This window comes from Parastagonospora nodorum, assembly GCF_000146915.1.
Source record: "Parastagonospora nodorum SN15 chromosome Unknown scaffold_22, whole genome shotgun sequence".
NCBI classification, from domain to species: Eukaryota; Fungi; Ascomycota; class Dothideomycetes; order Pleosporales; family Phaeosphaeriaceae; genus Parastagonospora; species Parastagonospora nodorum.
This window is the reverse complement of record NW_001884570.1, coordinates 490,999-505,543: the sequence shown is the minus strand read 5'-3', so window position 1 is coordinate 505,543 and position 14,545 is coordinate 490,999. Positions and strand designations below refer to the sequence as shown.

At 54.2% G+C, this 14,545-nt stretch overlaps 5 protein-coding genes across 5 annotated transcripts; 4 read left to right on the top strand and 1 right to left on the bottom strand.

The window, feature by feature from the left end:
• Window positions 1–775: 775 nt before the first annotated feature.
• Window positions 776–1,441, top strand: SNOG_12504 (hypothetical protein; the record flags this gene model as incomplete). Its single annotated transcript, XM_001802672.1, has 1 exon — window positions 776–1,441. The coding sequence occupies one exon, from the start codon at window positions 776–778 to the stop codon at window positions 1,439–1,441; it is 666 nt and encodes a 221-aa protein (XP_001802724.1).
• A 1,010-nt stretch (window positions 1,442–2,451) lies between these two features.
• SNOG_12503 (hypothetical protein) lies at window positions 2,452–5,758 on the top strand (the record flags this gene model as incomplete). The annotated part of the gene is made up of 4 exons (XM_001802671.1): window positions 2,452–3,030; window positions 3,082–3,911; window positions 4,182–4,374; window positions 4,432–5,758. 4 exons carry the CDS (start codon window positions 2,452–2,454, stop codon window positions 5,233–5,235), a joined length of 2,406 nt encoding a protein of 801 aa, XP_001802723.1. The 3' UTR covers window positions 5,236–5,758.
• A 394-nt stretch (window positions 5,759–6,152) lies between these two features.
• Window positions 6,153–10,784, bottom strand: SNOG_12501 (hypothetical protein; the record flags this gene model as incomplete). The annotated part of the gene is made up of 3 exons (XM_001802670.1): window positions 6,153–6,773; window positions 6,825–7,312; window positions 7,526–10,784. The coding sequence occupies 3 exons, from the start codon at window positions 10,782–10,784 to the stop codon at window positions 6,153–6,155; spliced, it is 4,368 nt and encodes a 1,455-aa protein (XP_001802722.1).
• A 1,614-nt stretch (window positions 10,785–12,398) lies between these two features.
• SNOG_12500 (hypothetical protein) lies at window positions 12,399–12,678 on the top strand (the record flags this gene model as incomplete). Its single annotated transcript, XM_001802669.1, has 2 exons — window positions 12,399–12,443; window positions 12,577–12,678. The coding sequence occupies 2 exons, from the start codon at window positions 12,399–12,401 to the stop codon at window positions 12,676–12,678; spliced, it is 147 nt and encodes a 48-aa protein (XP_001802721.1).
• A 91-nt stretch (window positions 12,679–12,769) lies between these two features.
• Window positions 12,770–14,506, top strand: SNOG_12499 (hypothetical protein; the record flags this gene model as incomplete). The annotated part of the gene is made up of 1 exon (XM_001802668.1): window positions 12,770–14,506. The coding sequence occupies one exon, from the start codon at window positions 12,770–12,772 to the stop codon at window positions 14,504–14,506; it is 1,737 nt and encodes a 578-aa protein (XP_001802720.1).
• Window positions 14,507–14,545: the final 39 nt, after the last annotated feature.

Genomic DNA, 14,545 nt, shown 5'->3' with positions numbered 1-14,545 from the left:
TATTGTGGCTGGGATGAGCGAGCAGTGAGGGAGCCCGATGGTCTTGATGAGTGAGATCACCAACGCGAACCTCACACTGCTCCTTCCCTCACCTCGCTGCCTTGTTATCGACACTAACCTGGTCAGCAATAGAAGTTCAGAAACAGTACGCGCGTCATCAAGCTTTACTGCAATTAATCAGAGTCAACCTGCATGTGTCGCAACCCAGTCCACAAGCCCAGCCCAACCAAGCCAAGGTAGAGCGAGCAGCAGTACACGTCGTCGCCGCAACCCTACCGTCGCACAGTACCTGGGCCTGGGATCTTCTGATGAGCCGGCTCATCTGGAAAAGTATGCCCCGTTGCCTAATGGGCCACGAAGTCCCCCACCGAAGCCTGCAAAGAGACGACGCAAACCGCGCGGAACGGACGATGCTGTGCACGCGACAGACAATCAATCAAGCGCCGTTAGGCAGAGACATATTTCCGAGGGACTCAAGATCACGAAATCATCAGCCTTCCAAACACCTCTGAAGGCTTCTCGTAATATCCAAGCCAGTGAACGGTGCAAGTCGACTGCCTCAAAAAGTGTTGCTGCTGAGGTGTCGCTATCCGACATTACTTGGGCACACGTTGGACCCACGTGCACCAACATCGCCAACACTACTCGCACCTCCCGAGATGTAACGCACAAATCTCACCCCATCGATAGTGATTTCACACTTGAGGATATCCCCGATAATGCCTTCGATGACGATGATCTGGACGATGAAGAATTTCTAAAGCTAGCATCCAACATGATCGACACCGGCGGCAGTGTGCATGACCGGTCGAGCTCGCCCCTCAAAAGCGACGTCGCGCAGTATGAAATACCACCAGCCTTTCCCAGTACGGCTACAAATAGCAAAGAGGACGATGACCGGAGACGCACGAAGAAGAAGTTTGTTTCACCTATGACGTTGACGACTCGGCTCCTCGCATTGAATGGCGATATTGACTGCGCAGAGGCTCGCAAGCCAATAGCAAGGGCACCATTCCCCAATGCGGTTTGTGATCGCTCCCCCATTATCGGCCTCTCGCCCAACACACTGCTCAGAACGTGTTTCCGCATCGGTGAAGCTATCAACCAAGCCCATCAGTCGAGCAGGTCGGACAAGCGCATCGTTTTCGAGCTCTACGCTAGGATTCTGGATTCTGAACGTGTCGAGACTAAACAGCTCTTCACGCTCTGCGATTTGTTTCACGGTAAGCCACCGTATATCAAGGCCAGCTATGAGGGTGTTCTGTGGAAGTCAGTGCAGCTCTACGACTACGACAGTAAACGTCTGCTGCTGCAGGGGAGGATTTGCCGGTGCATGGGGACGATGAAACGTGACGGGAAGGAATGGGTCATGTCTGTGATGAACATATGGGAAGCCACATGGGACGACATCAAATGGGTCGAAGGGATCATCAACTTTTGAGTAGCAATGGCATAGCTAAGATATAGCATGCGAGATTTTCGACAGCCAATAGACCATCCCAGAGCACTTCACGTCTCTATTGTGCCAAGGGTTTCTGTTTGTCATGTGGAAGTCGCGGTGAGGTTGTGGAGACGAGGATGGCTGGCGGAGGGTCTGGCATCTCGACACGGGGAAACTCGCGTGCACAGCAGTATACACGAATGAACGTTTCTGCTCTGATCCCACGTGCGTTATAGGCATGCCTGGATAGGTTCGCGCGATTATCGGGTTCTGCATCTAGTTCGTTCACAGTGCGAAGGTATACAGCCCTACCTGACGGCGCTCATTTTTGTGACGCGCGGGAAGGGTTAGCTCAGCCCTACACGTGATAGCAATCACTCGCCCCGCTTTATGTATCGACCTCACGCCTCATCGTGCCCTGCTTAACGCGTTTCGCCCTTATATTTTGTTTGACATGTTCAGAACCCACGGCACGACCCAACCGTGTCTACTAAGCAATGTTGAGCGCGGCAATGGCACCTGACGGGGGCAGGCTCGCGGCCATGAGCGAGGAAGCCACCATGGACCCCGTTCAAACACCGCAAAAGTCACGATCACCTAAAGCACGGTCTTTGTCGGATAGCACACCGCGTTTAGAGCCATCACCGAAGTTCCGCGAACCCGCCCGCATGTCCAAAGACGACCACACCATCGCCGTTCCCAGCCCCAGCCCCAGCACGCCCCGACGACCAGACTTCCTCTCCAGAGGCCTGTCTCTGCAGATGCCTGCCCCTATGCCACCGAGTCCCGCCCAGTTTGCAGCTCGACCTCTATCTCCTCAGCTAGACGCTCGTAATACGTACGCATCGCCGGCGTCGCTTCTGCCGCGGAGAAGCAGAGGCGCCGAGTTCTCAAGGGCGTGCACTAACCTTCACCAATCGACTCTCCCAACACAGTTGTCTCCGGATTCGTCACCGACCATAACCCAAAAGGGAATCAAGATTCCGTCACGAAAACCGCGTTCAAACTCGATGCTCATGAACTCGCCAAATGTCAACATTCACGGTGGTTGGAATAATGGCGATAGAACCGCTGCGTCTAGCTCGGTTGGCAGTATCAACATGCTGGGATCAGAGGAGAGTAGCAGCTCCTCGGATGAGATGGACCCGCTGGATGCCGAGGATAACGACGATCCCATGATGGGCACACCGCAGGCAAAGATGGGGATATCGTTTCCTGGAGGTATACACGGCAGCAACCCAAGCTGGGCCACAAACATGTTCTCGCCGGTGGCTGGAGGGATTCCCAACTTTATGAGCATACAAAGAGCAAGGCTACGCAAGGGCAGGAGCAGGAAGAGCTCGAGCTCGGGACACAGCTCACTGGCAAGTCCTGGACCAGCATCGCCGCCGAATGGGAACGTAAAGGCCGAGAGCTACTTTGCGCGAGAAGCAGCGATGCGTAAGGCTGGTTCACGTCGCGAAAGCCTTTCGCTCTTCGCCAACGACCTTCATATTTCGTCTGGCAACGACAGTGGAGACGAAGCCGCAGCTTTGCCGCAGACTCCAGGTGTGGTCAGGAGGCCAGTGGTCAGAAGAGGGAACATGCTGGTTAGTACATTTATCTCTATGTCGAGGGCATTACAATACTGACTTGCATAGCCAAAATCACGGCAATTTGGCCGCATCAAGGCGGAACTTTTTGAAGAATCAGCGCCTGTTGACAGCGAGGTGCGCCGCGAGGCGGAGATTATCCGGCAAGTACGAGAAGCCGATGATGGTCCCTCGGTTACAGCACAATCGTCCCCAAGTCTACTGCCCTCAGCCCCCGACCTAGATGGTCCACTGGGAGGCGTCCCTGAGCTTCCTGAAGAAGAGAGCGAAAGCAACATGAGTCTCGACGGCTCTAACGCCAAAGGCTTATTCGGCGCATTCGGATCTCTCCACTCCAATGGACGTGGCTCGATCAGTAGCGACTTCTGGAACTCGCGCGCGACTCAAACACCACCTCCACCGACATTTCCTCGAGCAGAGTCGTCTGCAGTCAGCGAAGATATGAGTATGGACTCGCCGACGATCTCATCATCTCATGGCTTCCAAGTACCAGACCAGAGCAATGGCATGGGATGGGCCTCACGAGCCTCTACACCAGGACCTATGTACCCACCTACTGCAGCCGATGGCCTCAAAAAATCCAATAAGCGGCGACGAGATGACGACTTTGATGAGACTTCAATGAAACGCCGTGCTGTCAGCCCAGGTGTGAGCGTCCAAAACAGTCCGATCATATCACAATCGCCAGCGCAGCGCGATACCGGATCATGGGGCAATGCGAATAAGAATGGTCGCGAAACCTCAATCAGCGGACAATCTAACGGTGAGCGCTCCAACAGCGGAGGAAGCATGAGCATGACTCCGACACTGGGACCCAAGAGGGTGGGTCTCATGGGCATGGAGAACGCGCATGACGGGCTCATGAAGATGAGCATCGAGTAATGCAATTCGTGCATGAGAGGATGTTTCGAACTGGTTTATGTTTGAGCGTGGCGCCTGGGATTGTTGATGGGACTATGATTTACGAAATACCACATGACGACGCGCCAATGGGTTTGCAGTTGATAACAAGTATGCAGCCAAAACGGAAGTACTGCGTGTACCTGCAGGCTATCCTTTGAGCGAGTGTTTTCCCCACGCCCAACGTGCTGTTTTGCAATAGATGAGCCGCAAGCAAACTACTTTGTGTTTGGGTGACGTCCTGGTAGTCCCGCATTGGACCCCTCGCCAAGCGCGACGGACGGCATTGACCTCAGCTCCGCGACATCGCCCAAACAGCGCCTCAAGCTCGCAATTGCTACACAGCATCGCCGAGAGCTTTTCACAGCCCATCCAGAATATCTAGACATGTCCGCAGACAAGGCTCTCGGCTCCTTCATCGAGAGTGCGCCGCCCGGCGAGGTACATGCCAAGCACGCCACCTGAGCTCCACGAACCCTCCGTCCTAACACAAGACAGCTCGCAGATGTCACCAAAGCAATTAAATCGATCCTCGAGAATGACAATGTCGAGGCCCAGCTGGCTCCGGCGTACCAGCAATACAACGAGGAGCAATTCACCACCACCAAGCTGCCAGGCGGCGCCACCGAAGTGATTGTCAGCCAGTACAACAGCCTAGGCGACGGGCGCTACTACGACGTGGAAACGCAGAGCTCATTCGACTTCGATCATGCGACGGGCAAAGCAAGCGCCGTACAGAGCTACGTCATGGAGAGCCAGCACGAGGACTTGATGTACCTTCACCCACTCCTCCTGTTGACACGCAATCCTAACCCTCCCCGCAGAAAGACCCTGATCAAACAGCTCTCCACACACACCTCAGAACACTACCCCACCTCCTCCTACGCCATATTCCCCACCGCCGACGCTTCAGCCCTCGCCCTCCTTACCGTCGCCAACAAATACTCGCCCACAAATTACTGGAACGGCCGCTGGCGCAGCTCCTACATCTACACCCCATCGTCCTCCACCCTCGCCGGCGCCATCAAAGTCGATGTGCACTACTACGAAGACGGCAACGTGCGGTTGCTGACCAACAAAGACGTGTCGCTGAGCGGTGTCGCTGAGAAGGATGTCGTCAGGCGGATTGCCGACGTGGAGAAGAAGTATCAGGAGGATCTGAACCGCGCGTTTGGCGCGCTGAGTGAGGGCGCGTTCAAGGGCTTGAGGAGGCAGTTGCCCATTACCAGGCAGAAGATTGATTGGGATAAGATCAGTGGCTACAAACTGGGTCAAGATATTGGGGGTGGAGGGAGAAGGTAGGCTGTGGGGAACATGGTTGGGCGGATACTCAGGACACGAGGAGTAGGAGCACGTAAGCATATGAACACGTCTCAGCCCCATTTAGGGATTGAGAGTGAAGTGGTGGTGTAGTTGTTCGTTTTCCATCGCTCAATATGCAAGATTGCTACTTGGAATCCCGCAACATGGGTCGCTGCTATCGTGCCATTCCATCCCAGAAAGAGAATTAGCCACGGTGACAATCTCGCAGTCGCTTCTCAAACCTTATTTTCTATCCGGCGTCTCCGTCCTTCAATTCCTTCGCAACCAGGACGAGCCAACCTGCTCAGGTTAGGTTACCAATGCGCTGGTTGATGGCCAAGTTTTTTTTCGGATAGGGAAGACGCGCATAGTTGGATGAAGGTTGTTGATAATCTTCGTCCACTCATGCTAGCGAGTAATACAGCAAGGATCACAACGTATACACAACGTAACTTAGGATGCCATAGTGGCTGTTTGATTCTTCCTTCATTCCCTCTCCAATCAATTCAATGAAGACAACCATCCCAATCCTCCGTCCCTCCCATGTTTTCTTCCTAGCATCGTACAACCACACAGCGTGGCCCTGCAAGTCCAGACAACAACCCTCTATCCCGCTCTCTAAATGCCCGCTTGCCCAATGCTTACAAGCAGTCGCCAGCCGAAAATCCCAAGAAAATAAAAGTAATAACGTTTTAACAGGATACGCCGTTGTATGTGCTGAAATAACGCCGGTAGTAGCGTCCCAATCGCTATGCGTGAGTCGTCAAGAGGTCGTACGTCTTGCGCCGTACGAGGTAGAAGAACTAATGTAAAAAAGGTATTGTTGGAGTAATGAGAAGCGGACACTGGGATGTGGCGGAACGTCGTGTGTCGTAATTGAGAATGGTCGTAATGATTTGCCAATAGTATTCGCGTCTTCAAGCAGGTGCTTCTTCTTCAGGTTCGTCCTTTGATGTTTCTTCTGCAGGTTCTTGTGCAGGTTCTTCTTCACTCTCATCCTTGGGCGGTGCCCCACTTTCGTCATTTGGTGGAGCATCATCGTCCTTTGGCGGCTCGATCTTGCCCTCCGCTTGGTTCTGAAGTAGCCTTTCGTGCTCCTCGTCTATCTTGTCAGGGCTGCCATCTTGATTGGCGATCACATCTTCAGATGGCGCAGCTTCTTTCGCCTTTGATGAAATTTCGGATACAGGTGCTTGACTGGAAGGTTTCGTGCTGGCCTCTTCAGAGCTTTTCTGCCCCGTGTGAAACCATCCTCCCCGTTCCCACTGGCCTGGCTTGTAGAGGCATTCTTCTCTAGATTTGACGTCGACAATAGCGCCCATGAGCTTATTAAGTCGGTCAAATGGGATGGGTTTCAAGATCCAAGCATCAAATCCGGCATCAATATATTGCTGCCGGTCTCTCTCGATCAGCGATGCCGAAACCGCAATAATAGGCACACGGCCGCAAAGCGCTGCACGCCGAGAGTATATGTCGGTATGCGTCTTTTCATACGATCGGATCATCTTGGTGGAAGTGAGACCATCCACGATTGGCATCTTCAAATAATGTTAGCAGAGAACCCGCAACTGTCTTTCGAACTGACTTACCTGCATGTCCATCAAGACAACATCAAAGTCTCGAGGCTTGTCACCAAATGCAGATGCACATTCTTCACCATTGACCGTGAGGTAGACCTCGTGTCCTAGCTTTTCGAGTCGCTTCTTGACGATTCTACTGTTCACAGGGTCATCTTCGGCAACGAGTACGCGCATATGCTCTGCTGTGAGCTTTTTGGGGGCCGGTTCCATCTCTTTGGGCTCACTTTGCACCTCTCCCAGTATAGATCCTGGTTTTGTCTTTTCCAAAGGAGAACCGCCATCATCTGGCATTCTGACAGCTCTCAATGGTTGGCCAGTGAAGGAAATTCGTTCCTCGCCAGCGATTCTAGTGTCCATACTCCTGTGCTGTGGGGGCACAACTCGTCCCTCCAGGTGCTCGAGACTCTTGGATCGAAACCGAGGAGATTCGCCAGGGTCCAGACTGTTGCGTTTCGTGAGAGGCGGCCTAAGTGAGTGTGAATTTGGGCTGCGGTCACCTGGAGTTCGTCCTGATACCATGTGCGGCTCTTGAATGGCTTCAATTAGTCTATCGACATCGCTTCTTTGACTGCGTTGACTAGAGCCACTCTTGAAACTCCGAAGACTTGATCTGCCGTTCAAGCTGTCCGCACTCGCTCGCCGTGCCACTGTATTTCCCAATGTCTGATCATCCGAAGTGTGGCGTGATAGAGCTGGGGCGATCAAGGTACGTTCGCCTTCCGAAGGACCCAGGCGCGGAGTATTAGCATCCGGCGTAATGGATTCGTCGGGGCTTTCAGTGTTTTCCTCGTCACCATTTTCGGTATCAGGCAGGTCAAAGGGGAACTGTATGACGAAGCGGGTGCCTCTGCCCTCCTCGGATCGAATTCTCAGCTGCCCATCCATGTTCTTGATGATACGCGCAACTAGAGCGAGACCGAGGCCCAGGGCGGTCTTATCGTCCTTTTCTGTGATCTTCTTTGGGTCTGGAACCAGGGCTTCTTCCAGCATAGAAGCTGGCTCCGATTGGACTTGTTCCAAGTCGTAAAACAACTGATCAAGCTTCTTCGTGTTCATTCCCACGCCCGTATCAGAAACAGCAACTTCCACATCGACGTGCTCTTTACTTGGCCTGGCAGCCACATATACCTCAACCTTGACGCTGCCCTGCGTAGTGTGCTGAATAGCATTTGCAGTGATGTTCGATATGGCCTGTCGCACACGACGCTGATCACCAATACACACTTTGGGCAAGCCTGGATGTTCGACAACCTCGTAGCCAATACCTTTCCTTTTGGCATCATTGCGGAACATATCCGTAGCCTCTGCAATGGTCGAACTCAGATCAAAACTTTCACCCTTGATAAGGGAGCCACCTTCTTCGGTCTTGGTCAGATCGAGCAGGTCATTGATGACATATATCAGCGATTTAGATGCCGAGTGAGACCTGGCGAGGTTTTCCCGGGTTTCGGTATCAAGTGAACCTTCGAGTGCGATCTCGAGATAGTTGATGATAGCATTCAAAGGCGTGCGTACTTCGTGCGCGGAGTTTGCGAGCAAAAGGCGGGTCAGCTGACTGCTCTGCAACGCCGCTTCCTTTTGCCTCCAGACCTCGATGAATTTCCCATACACCAGGCACAGGACTGAGGCGGTCTCGACCTCCTCTTCTGTCCACTCTCGACACTTCCCGACCACTGTCTCTGACCAGGTCTTGAAGCTTTTCCGCGGTTCCAAGTAGCCTTCTGTTCCTTCCTTGACGAACTTTTCGTAGGGATTGCCAGCCCACTTGACCTCCTTCAGTTGGCCCTTCCGGAAGAACACGATAAAATCAGTACCGCTGGCAGACAATGGCACGATGAGCGTTCCTGCGACGACGTGGAAGCCGGGAGGGTAACGTAAATCTGGGAAGTCCTGTGATATGTCCATTGATGTCATGACAGATTGAATCTTCCTCATCCTCAGGTACTCCAGCATAGCCAGTGCTTCTTGTGAGTTTTCCAGCTGCCCCAATATTTTCGTTTCGTCTCTAATGGACAAGAGGCCGAAATCTGCATCGAACAGTTTCAAAAGATCGTCAGAAGACGCAATAATGTATCCAGACGGATTGTGTTGGGTGGGAACTGTGTTGATGAGCTTCCTGGCTTGTAGGCGAGAGGCATATGAGAGCCGCTCGATATTCCTCGATGCCGCGTCACCCACCATGCGACACATCTTTCTAATTGGAAATGACACTCGCATGCCGCGGGGCCCATACGTATGACAAGCAATTAGACCCCAAAGCTCGTTGAAGGCGTTGATTGATATTGACATGGAGGATCTGACAGCCATATTCGCAAGGTACTTGATATGTATGGGCGACATGGCGCGAAGATAAGAATGAGTCAAATCGAGAGGAGTCTCGAGATCTTCGATAGTGCGGCAAACGAGGCGGGCTGTTTCCTGGTCACGATCGTAAAGCATGCGCACTTTGTTGAGCTTGTATAAATCTCGAGCCTGTTTCGGAATGTCTGACGCAGGGAAGTTCAGTCCCTTGAACAGGTCCTTGGTAGCTCGAGGATCCACGAGCTCGGTGACTACTCTGCCATTGAATGCTTGATCGAATTGGTAAATCATGACTCGATGAAAACCCGTCAGCTCTTTGACAACACCAACTAAAACCTTGAGGAATCTATCCAGACTGGGCGCTGCGGCAAGTTGTTCCTGGACCTGTGACATGATGTTAAAGACCTCCATGGCTGCAGCCTCGCCCTTACGTTTGCGCGCACTGCGCAACACTCTCAGCGGTTTGCTTTTGATTTCTGTGCTTTCCAATAGTTCTTGCTCAGTCGGATTGCTGCTTAGCGTGTCTTCGGGGAGCTCTGGTGTCATCTCGTTGGAGGGCACCAATGGAAATTGCGGATCGTCCTCGAGTTCAAATTCGCAAATGATGAGGCCAGGATTTGCTGCAGGAACGTGGATAGCGCACCAAAGTTTTCGAGTCCTCGAAATGCCCGGAACTTTGATGCCTATTGTAAAGACTTCTGGCCCGTTTGTCATGACATCAGAATCCTCATCTTTAATGAAGTCAATGTGGTCCAGAAGATTGTCGGCTTGCTCTTCGGAGAGGATATCGGTGAAGCTTTCCAGGGCAAACAGCTCCTTGGGCGTGCGACCAATGACACGCTTCGAGTTTTCGCTCACAACTCTGACAATCAGATTGCCATTGTCACTCAAATCTTCTGCTAATGCAATAATGAGTCCGAAGCCCTGTATTGCGCCTGGGATGTGTATCGGCTCGTCTTCGCATCGCTGTAATATGTCGCCATCTCGTCCGGTGATGATCATGTGGCCGCCTTCGGTGGTTACATGCTTGAAGCGATGTGTGATTAGACCAACGTCGCCCAGACTGCTCGCTATGGATGCTCCACCTGGAGACCGCGGCATGTCAGGCATAAGCGACGGCGAGCGGCTGTTTTCCTCGGTCGACCTATTGGATGCTGTGTCGTTGAAGAGTTGGGCGGACAAATGTGGAGGAGCTTTCTTAGTGCTCTTGGACGTGTCAGAGCCTGTGGAGGACCGCACTGGGGTGCGTGTAGCTGGGGGTTGTTCTGCCACGGGAGTGGCTGCATTGGACTGCTTGTGAAGACGATTGCGCTGGGAAGCCTGAGAGGACTGCGAAGTCGTCGAGCCCTGGGACTGGCGGCGTGCGTCTGGGAAACGGCTATCGTTGATGCGACTCCACGGGTGGAAATAGTCGCCGGGGGATTGATTCGATGATTTTGGCGTGGGCATGGGGTCGACTGACACGACGGAACGGATTGGGAAGACTCGATCGGTGGTAGGGGACATTGGCCCTGAGGTCAACGACGGCGAAAGGATGTCGGCGCCTTTGTTAGCAGTACCTGAAGGAGTGCCAGGCTCCTCCTGTATGGGAGACACGACATGTTTTTCGATGCGGCCATGCTGCTGGTCGGAAGGCTCACCGTCGGTGCTAGGCGGTGGTTCGGCCATGAAGGTGTGGTTGACAGTCTGCGCGGGGGTCTAGTCGATGGGGGCGCTGTTGACAGCCAGCTATAGAAGCTTTGGGGTCACTGAGCGCACAGCAGCCACCTTGAAGTCAATCCATGTGGCTCGGGGCACAGCCGCGTACGTGAATTCGAGGTGGGACAGCAGGAGCGGGTTGTGGTAGGGTCCAGGTTGTGAAGGGTGGTCGCAGAACTTGGCACGACGCAGGCACAGGGAAAAGCAGCCGAGTGGCGATGGTGGCGTTGGACGGGGTTGGACGGGGTTGAGACACGTCTTGGGCAATGCCGCTGGGAGCGGGGATATTGCTGGCCTGGCAGCCGCGTCGAAGAGTGCAGCCGCGACAGAGTGCAGAGCAGAGCGGGCGTGGTGGCGGGGATGAGGGAAGAGCGAAAACGAACAATCAAGGTCAAAGCATGTTTCGACGACGAGCCGCGGCGGGAGAGGACCCAAGCACTCGAGGGGGCTTCGAGTCACTGAATCGCAATGGCAGGGCTACGGGGACAATTCTGGCACGCAGGACGCGGCTGGCATACAGCAGTTAGTAGGTAGTTAGGTAGTGAGTGGTCAGACGCCAAATGGATGACCCCCATCAGCTAAAATTGATGGGCACGCAGACGTCGATCTCAAAGCGACAGCAACAGCTACACTAGAGCCAGATCGGCGATTGGAACATGGAAGACTTCCTAGCGGGTGCTGCGCTCTTGGTGCCGCGGTGACAGAGTAAGAGTGTTGGATGCTTTGCATGGCCGAGGCCGGTGTGTCTGGGGCTTTCATCTCTGCGATGGCTGCAGATGCGAATGATGCTGAATCAGACATGCGATTTGCAATTCTCCGTGTGTCGCGACTGCTACGTCATTGCACAAGTGCGGCGAAGGACTTGCAAAACGCCTCGTCCACAATGCGCAGACGCCAGCCGTGCAGACTGCGATGCGCTGAATTGTCCAACTCATGCAGGGCACACTCGGTGCAATTCTAGTTGCTCTTGCATCCTGACAGCCTTCTCATGCCATACCTGGACGCTGTCACGAGCCGCCTGCATCTAGAACAGCCAAGCTGCCGGGGCCGCTGCCCGCAGGCTGCGCAGGCTGCGCAGGCTGGAGACATGCGGCGATCCCGGCCAAGTTCACGATCCAACCACGCTGCAGTCAGGACGTTGGTCTACGAGACGCATCGTTGCAGTCGTCGCACAGGGCCACGCTCCGCGCTCTGCGCTCCGCCTGCTCCGCGGGGCCTGTTCGCATATCGATATCGATGCGGCGAACTCGATCCTCGTCTGCGACATGCTCTAATGCGGCTTGTTCGCCCATTAGCGTGCTCGCCAGATGTAGCGCAGTCACGTTTTCTCATCTGCGAATCTGCGAATCTGCGAATCTGCGAGACTGCCCAGGTGCACCCTTTTCTGCCGGCAAACCTCCTGACCAGCATCATCTCCACACTGACTAGATACTACGTCCATCTGGTGCCATCTATGTGGCTTGAACACCGCTCCACACTCCGCCAGCACTAACAACGCGGTCCTCCAACTGTTGCCGCACCCATCCCGTAGCACCTAGACGACATGTCGCATTGAACCTGCATGGATGCTGCCGTGTAGGCATCATGTCGAGTCGACTGACATCACCTTCGCCAGTGTTGCACTTGTTGGTATGCATCCGGCAGGGGCACCGCATGTCTCAGCTCAACAGCAACTTCCCCTTGTGAGACTCTGGCACGCCAACGTATCCTGACAGTACCTATGATGAGGACTTGCATAACAAGACTCACTTCACGTTCGCAGCTCCGTGCAACTCCGCGCAGCCTTCAGAATCTTGCAGCTGCCGTACTGTCTGGTGTCTGGTGTCTGGCCAATATCGATAAGAGCTTTCGTAAACGACTGTGAATGCTCGGCCAATAGCGGCTCAGCAGATCACACACGCCCGACCGCCTTGCCAACCAACACAACCTTCTCAAACCTCAACGCCGACGTCCTAATGCCCTCGCACATCTCCGCACGCTCGCTCAACGTCCTCGTCGCACTGACCGATCCTTCCGCTTTCAAGTTTGGCTGCGCAGTCGTCGCACGCCTGAACCGTCTCCACCATGTCTCTCTCCGCGTCGTCGCTTGCAATGATTTCCCCACGTCGGCGCACTACAACGTCCCCTCGTACCTAGAACCCGCCTGGCACACGTATAATGTACAAAGCAATGCTGTGCCTGCATGGCAGCATGAGGATTTTCTGGAAGAGAAGGTGGCTGAGTACTGCTCGTGGGCAGACTTGCTGGTCCTCGCGCCACTGAATGCAGAGAATCTGGCTCAGATGCTTCATGGCCTGACAAGCAACCTACATCTCCACATACTGCGCAGCTGGGATGTTTCCAAGAAGATCATGCTCATACCGGCCATGTCAACCCTCATGTGGGAGAACCCCATGTCGAAGAAGCAGATCAGCAAGATCCGACGCAAGTGGAACTGGATTCGCGTTCTTCCTCCTTTTCTGTGGTCATTTGACCAGGCCGGTCGCAAGTATCAGCCATGGGCAGGTCATAAAGACTTCAATGAATCAATACAAACACAAATCGATCTCATGGCTGTCGGTGACCGCACAATCGCACTGCCAACAGCACACATGCCCACACTCACACCAACAAAGAGCAAAGGACCCCGGCTTCCTCCGGAGCTCTGGTCTATCATCCTAGAGTTTACGCTGGATTGGGAACTAGCTACCACCCTTAATGTCCACACAAACTTACCCACACCCCCAGAGTGGCGCCAAGCAGCCAGCGAGGAGGGGCCTAAAACACAGATGCAGAAACTGGAGTGGGCGCTTCTCACGACTCCCTATGCCGAGATCAACAGTCTGCTCGACTCGGAAAGATATACCCGCATATCGCGTCTCTGCATCGAGCTCATCATGCGCTTTGCGATGGTCCCTGTCCTCACCCATCTGGAACACTACCACAAAGACCTCTTCTGGGGCACCTTTGGCCACACCTTCCTCCCGCACAAAGCCTCCGTCTTCGGCAAAACCGAGATCCTCGAGTACTGGCGTACCTCGCCCACCTTCCTCACCAAAGAATACTCGGCCGAAGCCATGGACAACGCCAGCCGTACCAACTCTGTCCGCGCCCTCGACTGGTGGTACTCCTCGGGCTTACCCTTGAAATACACCGAAGCCGCGCTCGAACAAGCCAGTTCCCAGGGCCACATCGAGGTGCTGAAGTGGTGGAAAGAACACTCGCGCTATCGCTCCACGCCCGACCCGCCTCCTTCCCCAGGCTCAGAAAACAAATCCCAGAGAGACCTCCTCAAACTCAAAGTCGGCAAATCAATCACCTACGCCACCCAATCCGGCTCCCTGCCCAGCATTCACTTCTGGGTCGATTCCTCCATCCCCTTTTCGCACGAAGACACGATTGCTAAAATCGCTTCCACACACGGGCACACGCCTATCCTCGACTACTGGCGCAAGCTGCGAGGCGAGAAAATGCTATTCGACAATCAGGTCCTCGTGGGCCCTACGAAAATGGGGCATGCGGGTGTGTTGGAGTGGTGGAAGCGCAGCGGCCTCAAGGTCGAATACAAGACGTGTGACATCGAGGAGGCGTTGGAGGATGGGGTTGAGGGGGAGAGGGGAGAGAGCGTCCGCAGGTGGTGGGCGCGGAATGGGTTGAATCTTGGGGTCGGGACGAGTGAGTGGATGAGGGTTAAGGTGTTGGGGAGCTGGTAGATATTACTCCGAGGAGGATGTGGAGGTGTTGGGAGCAGG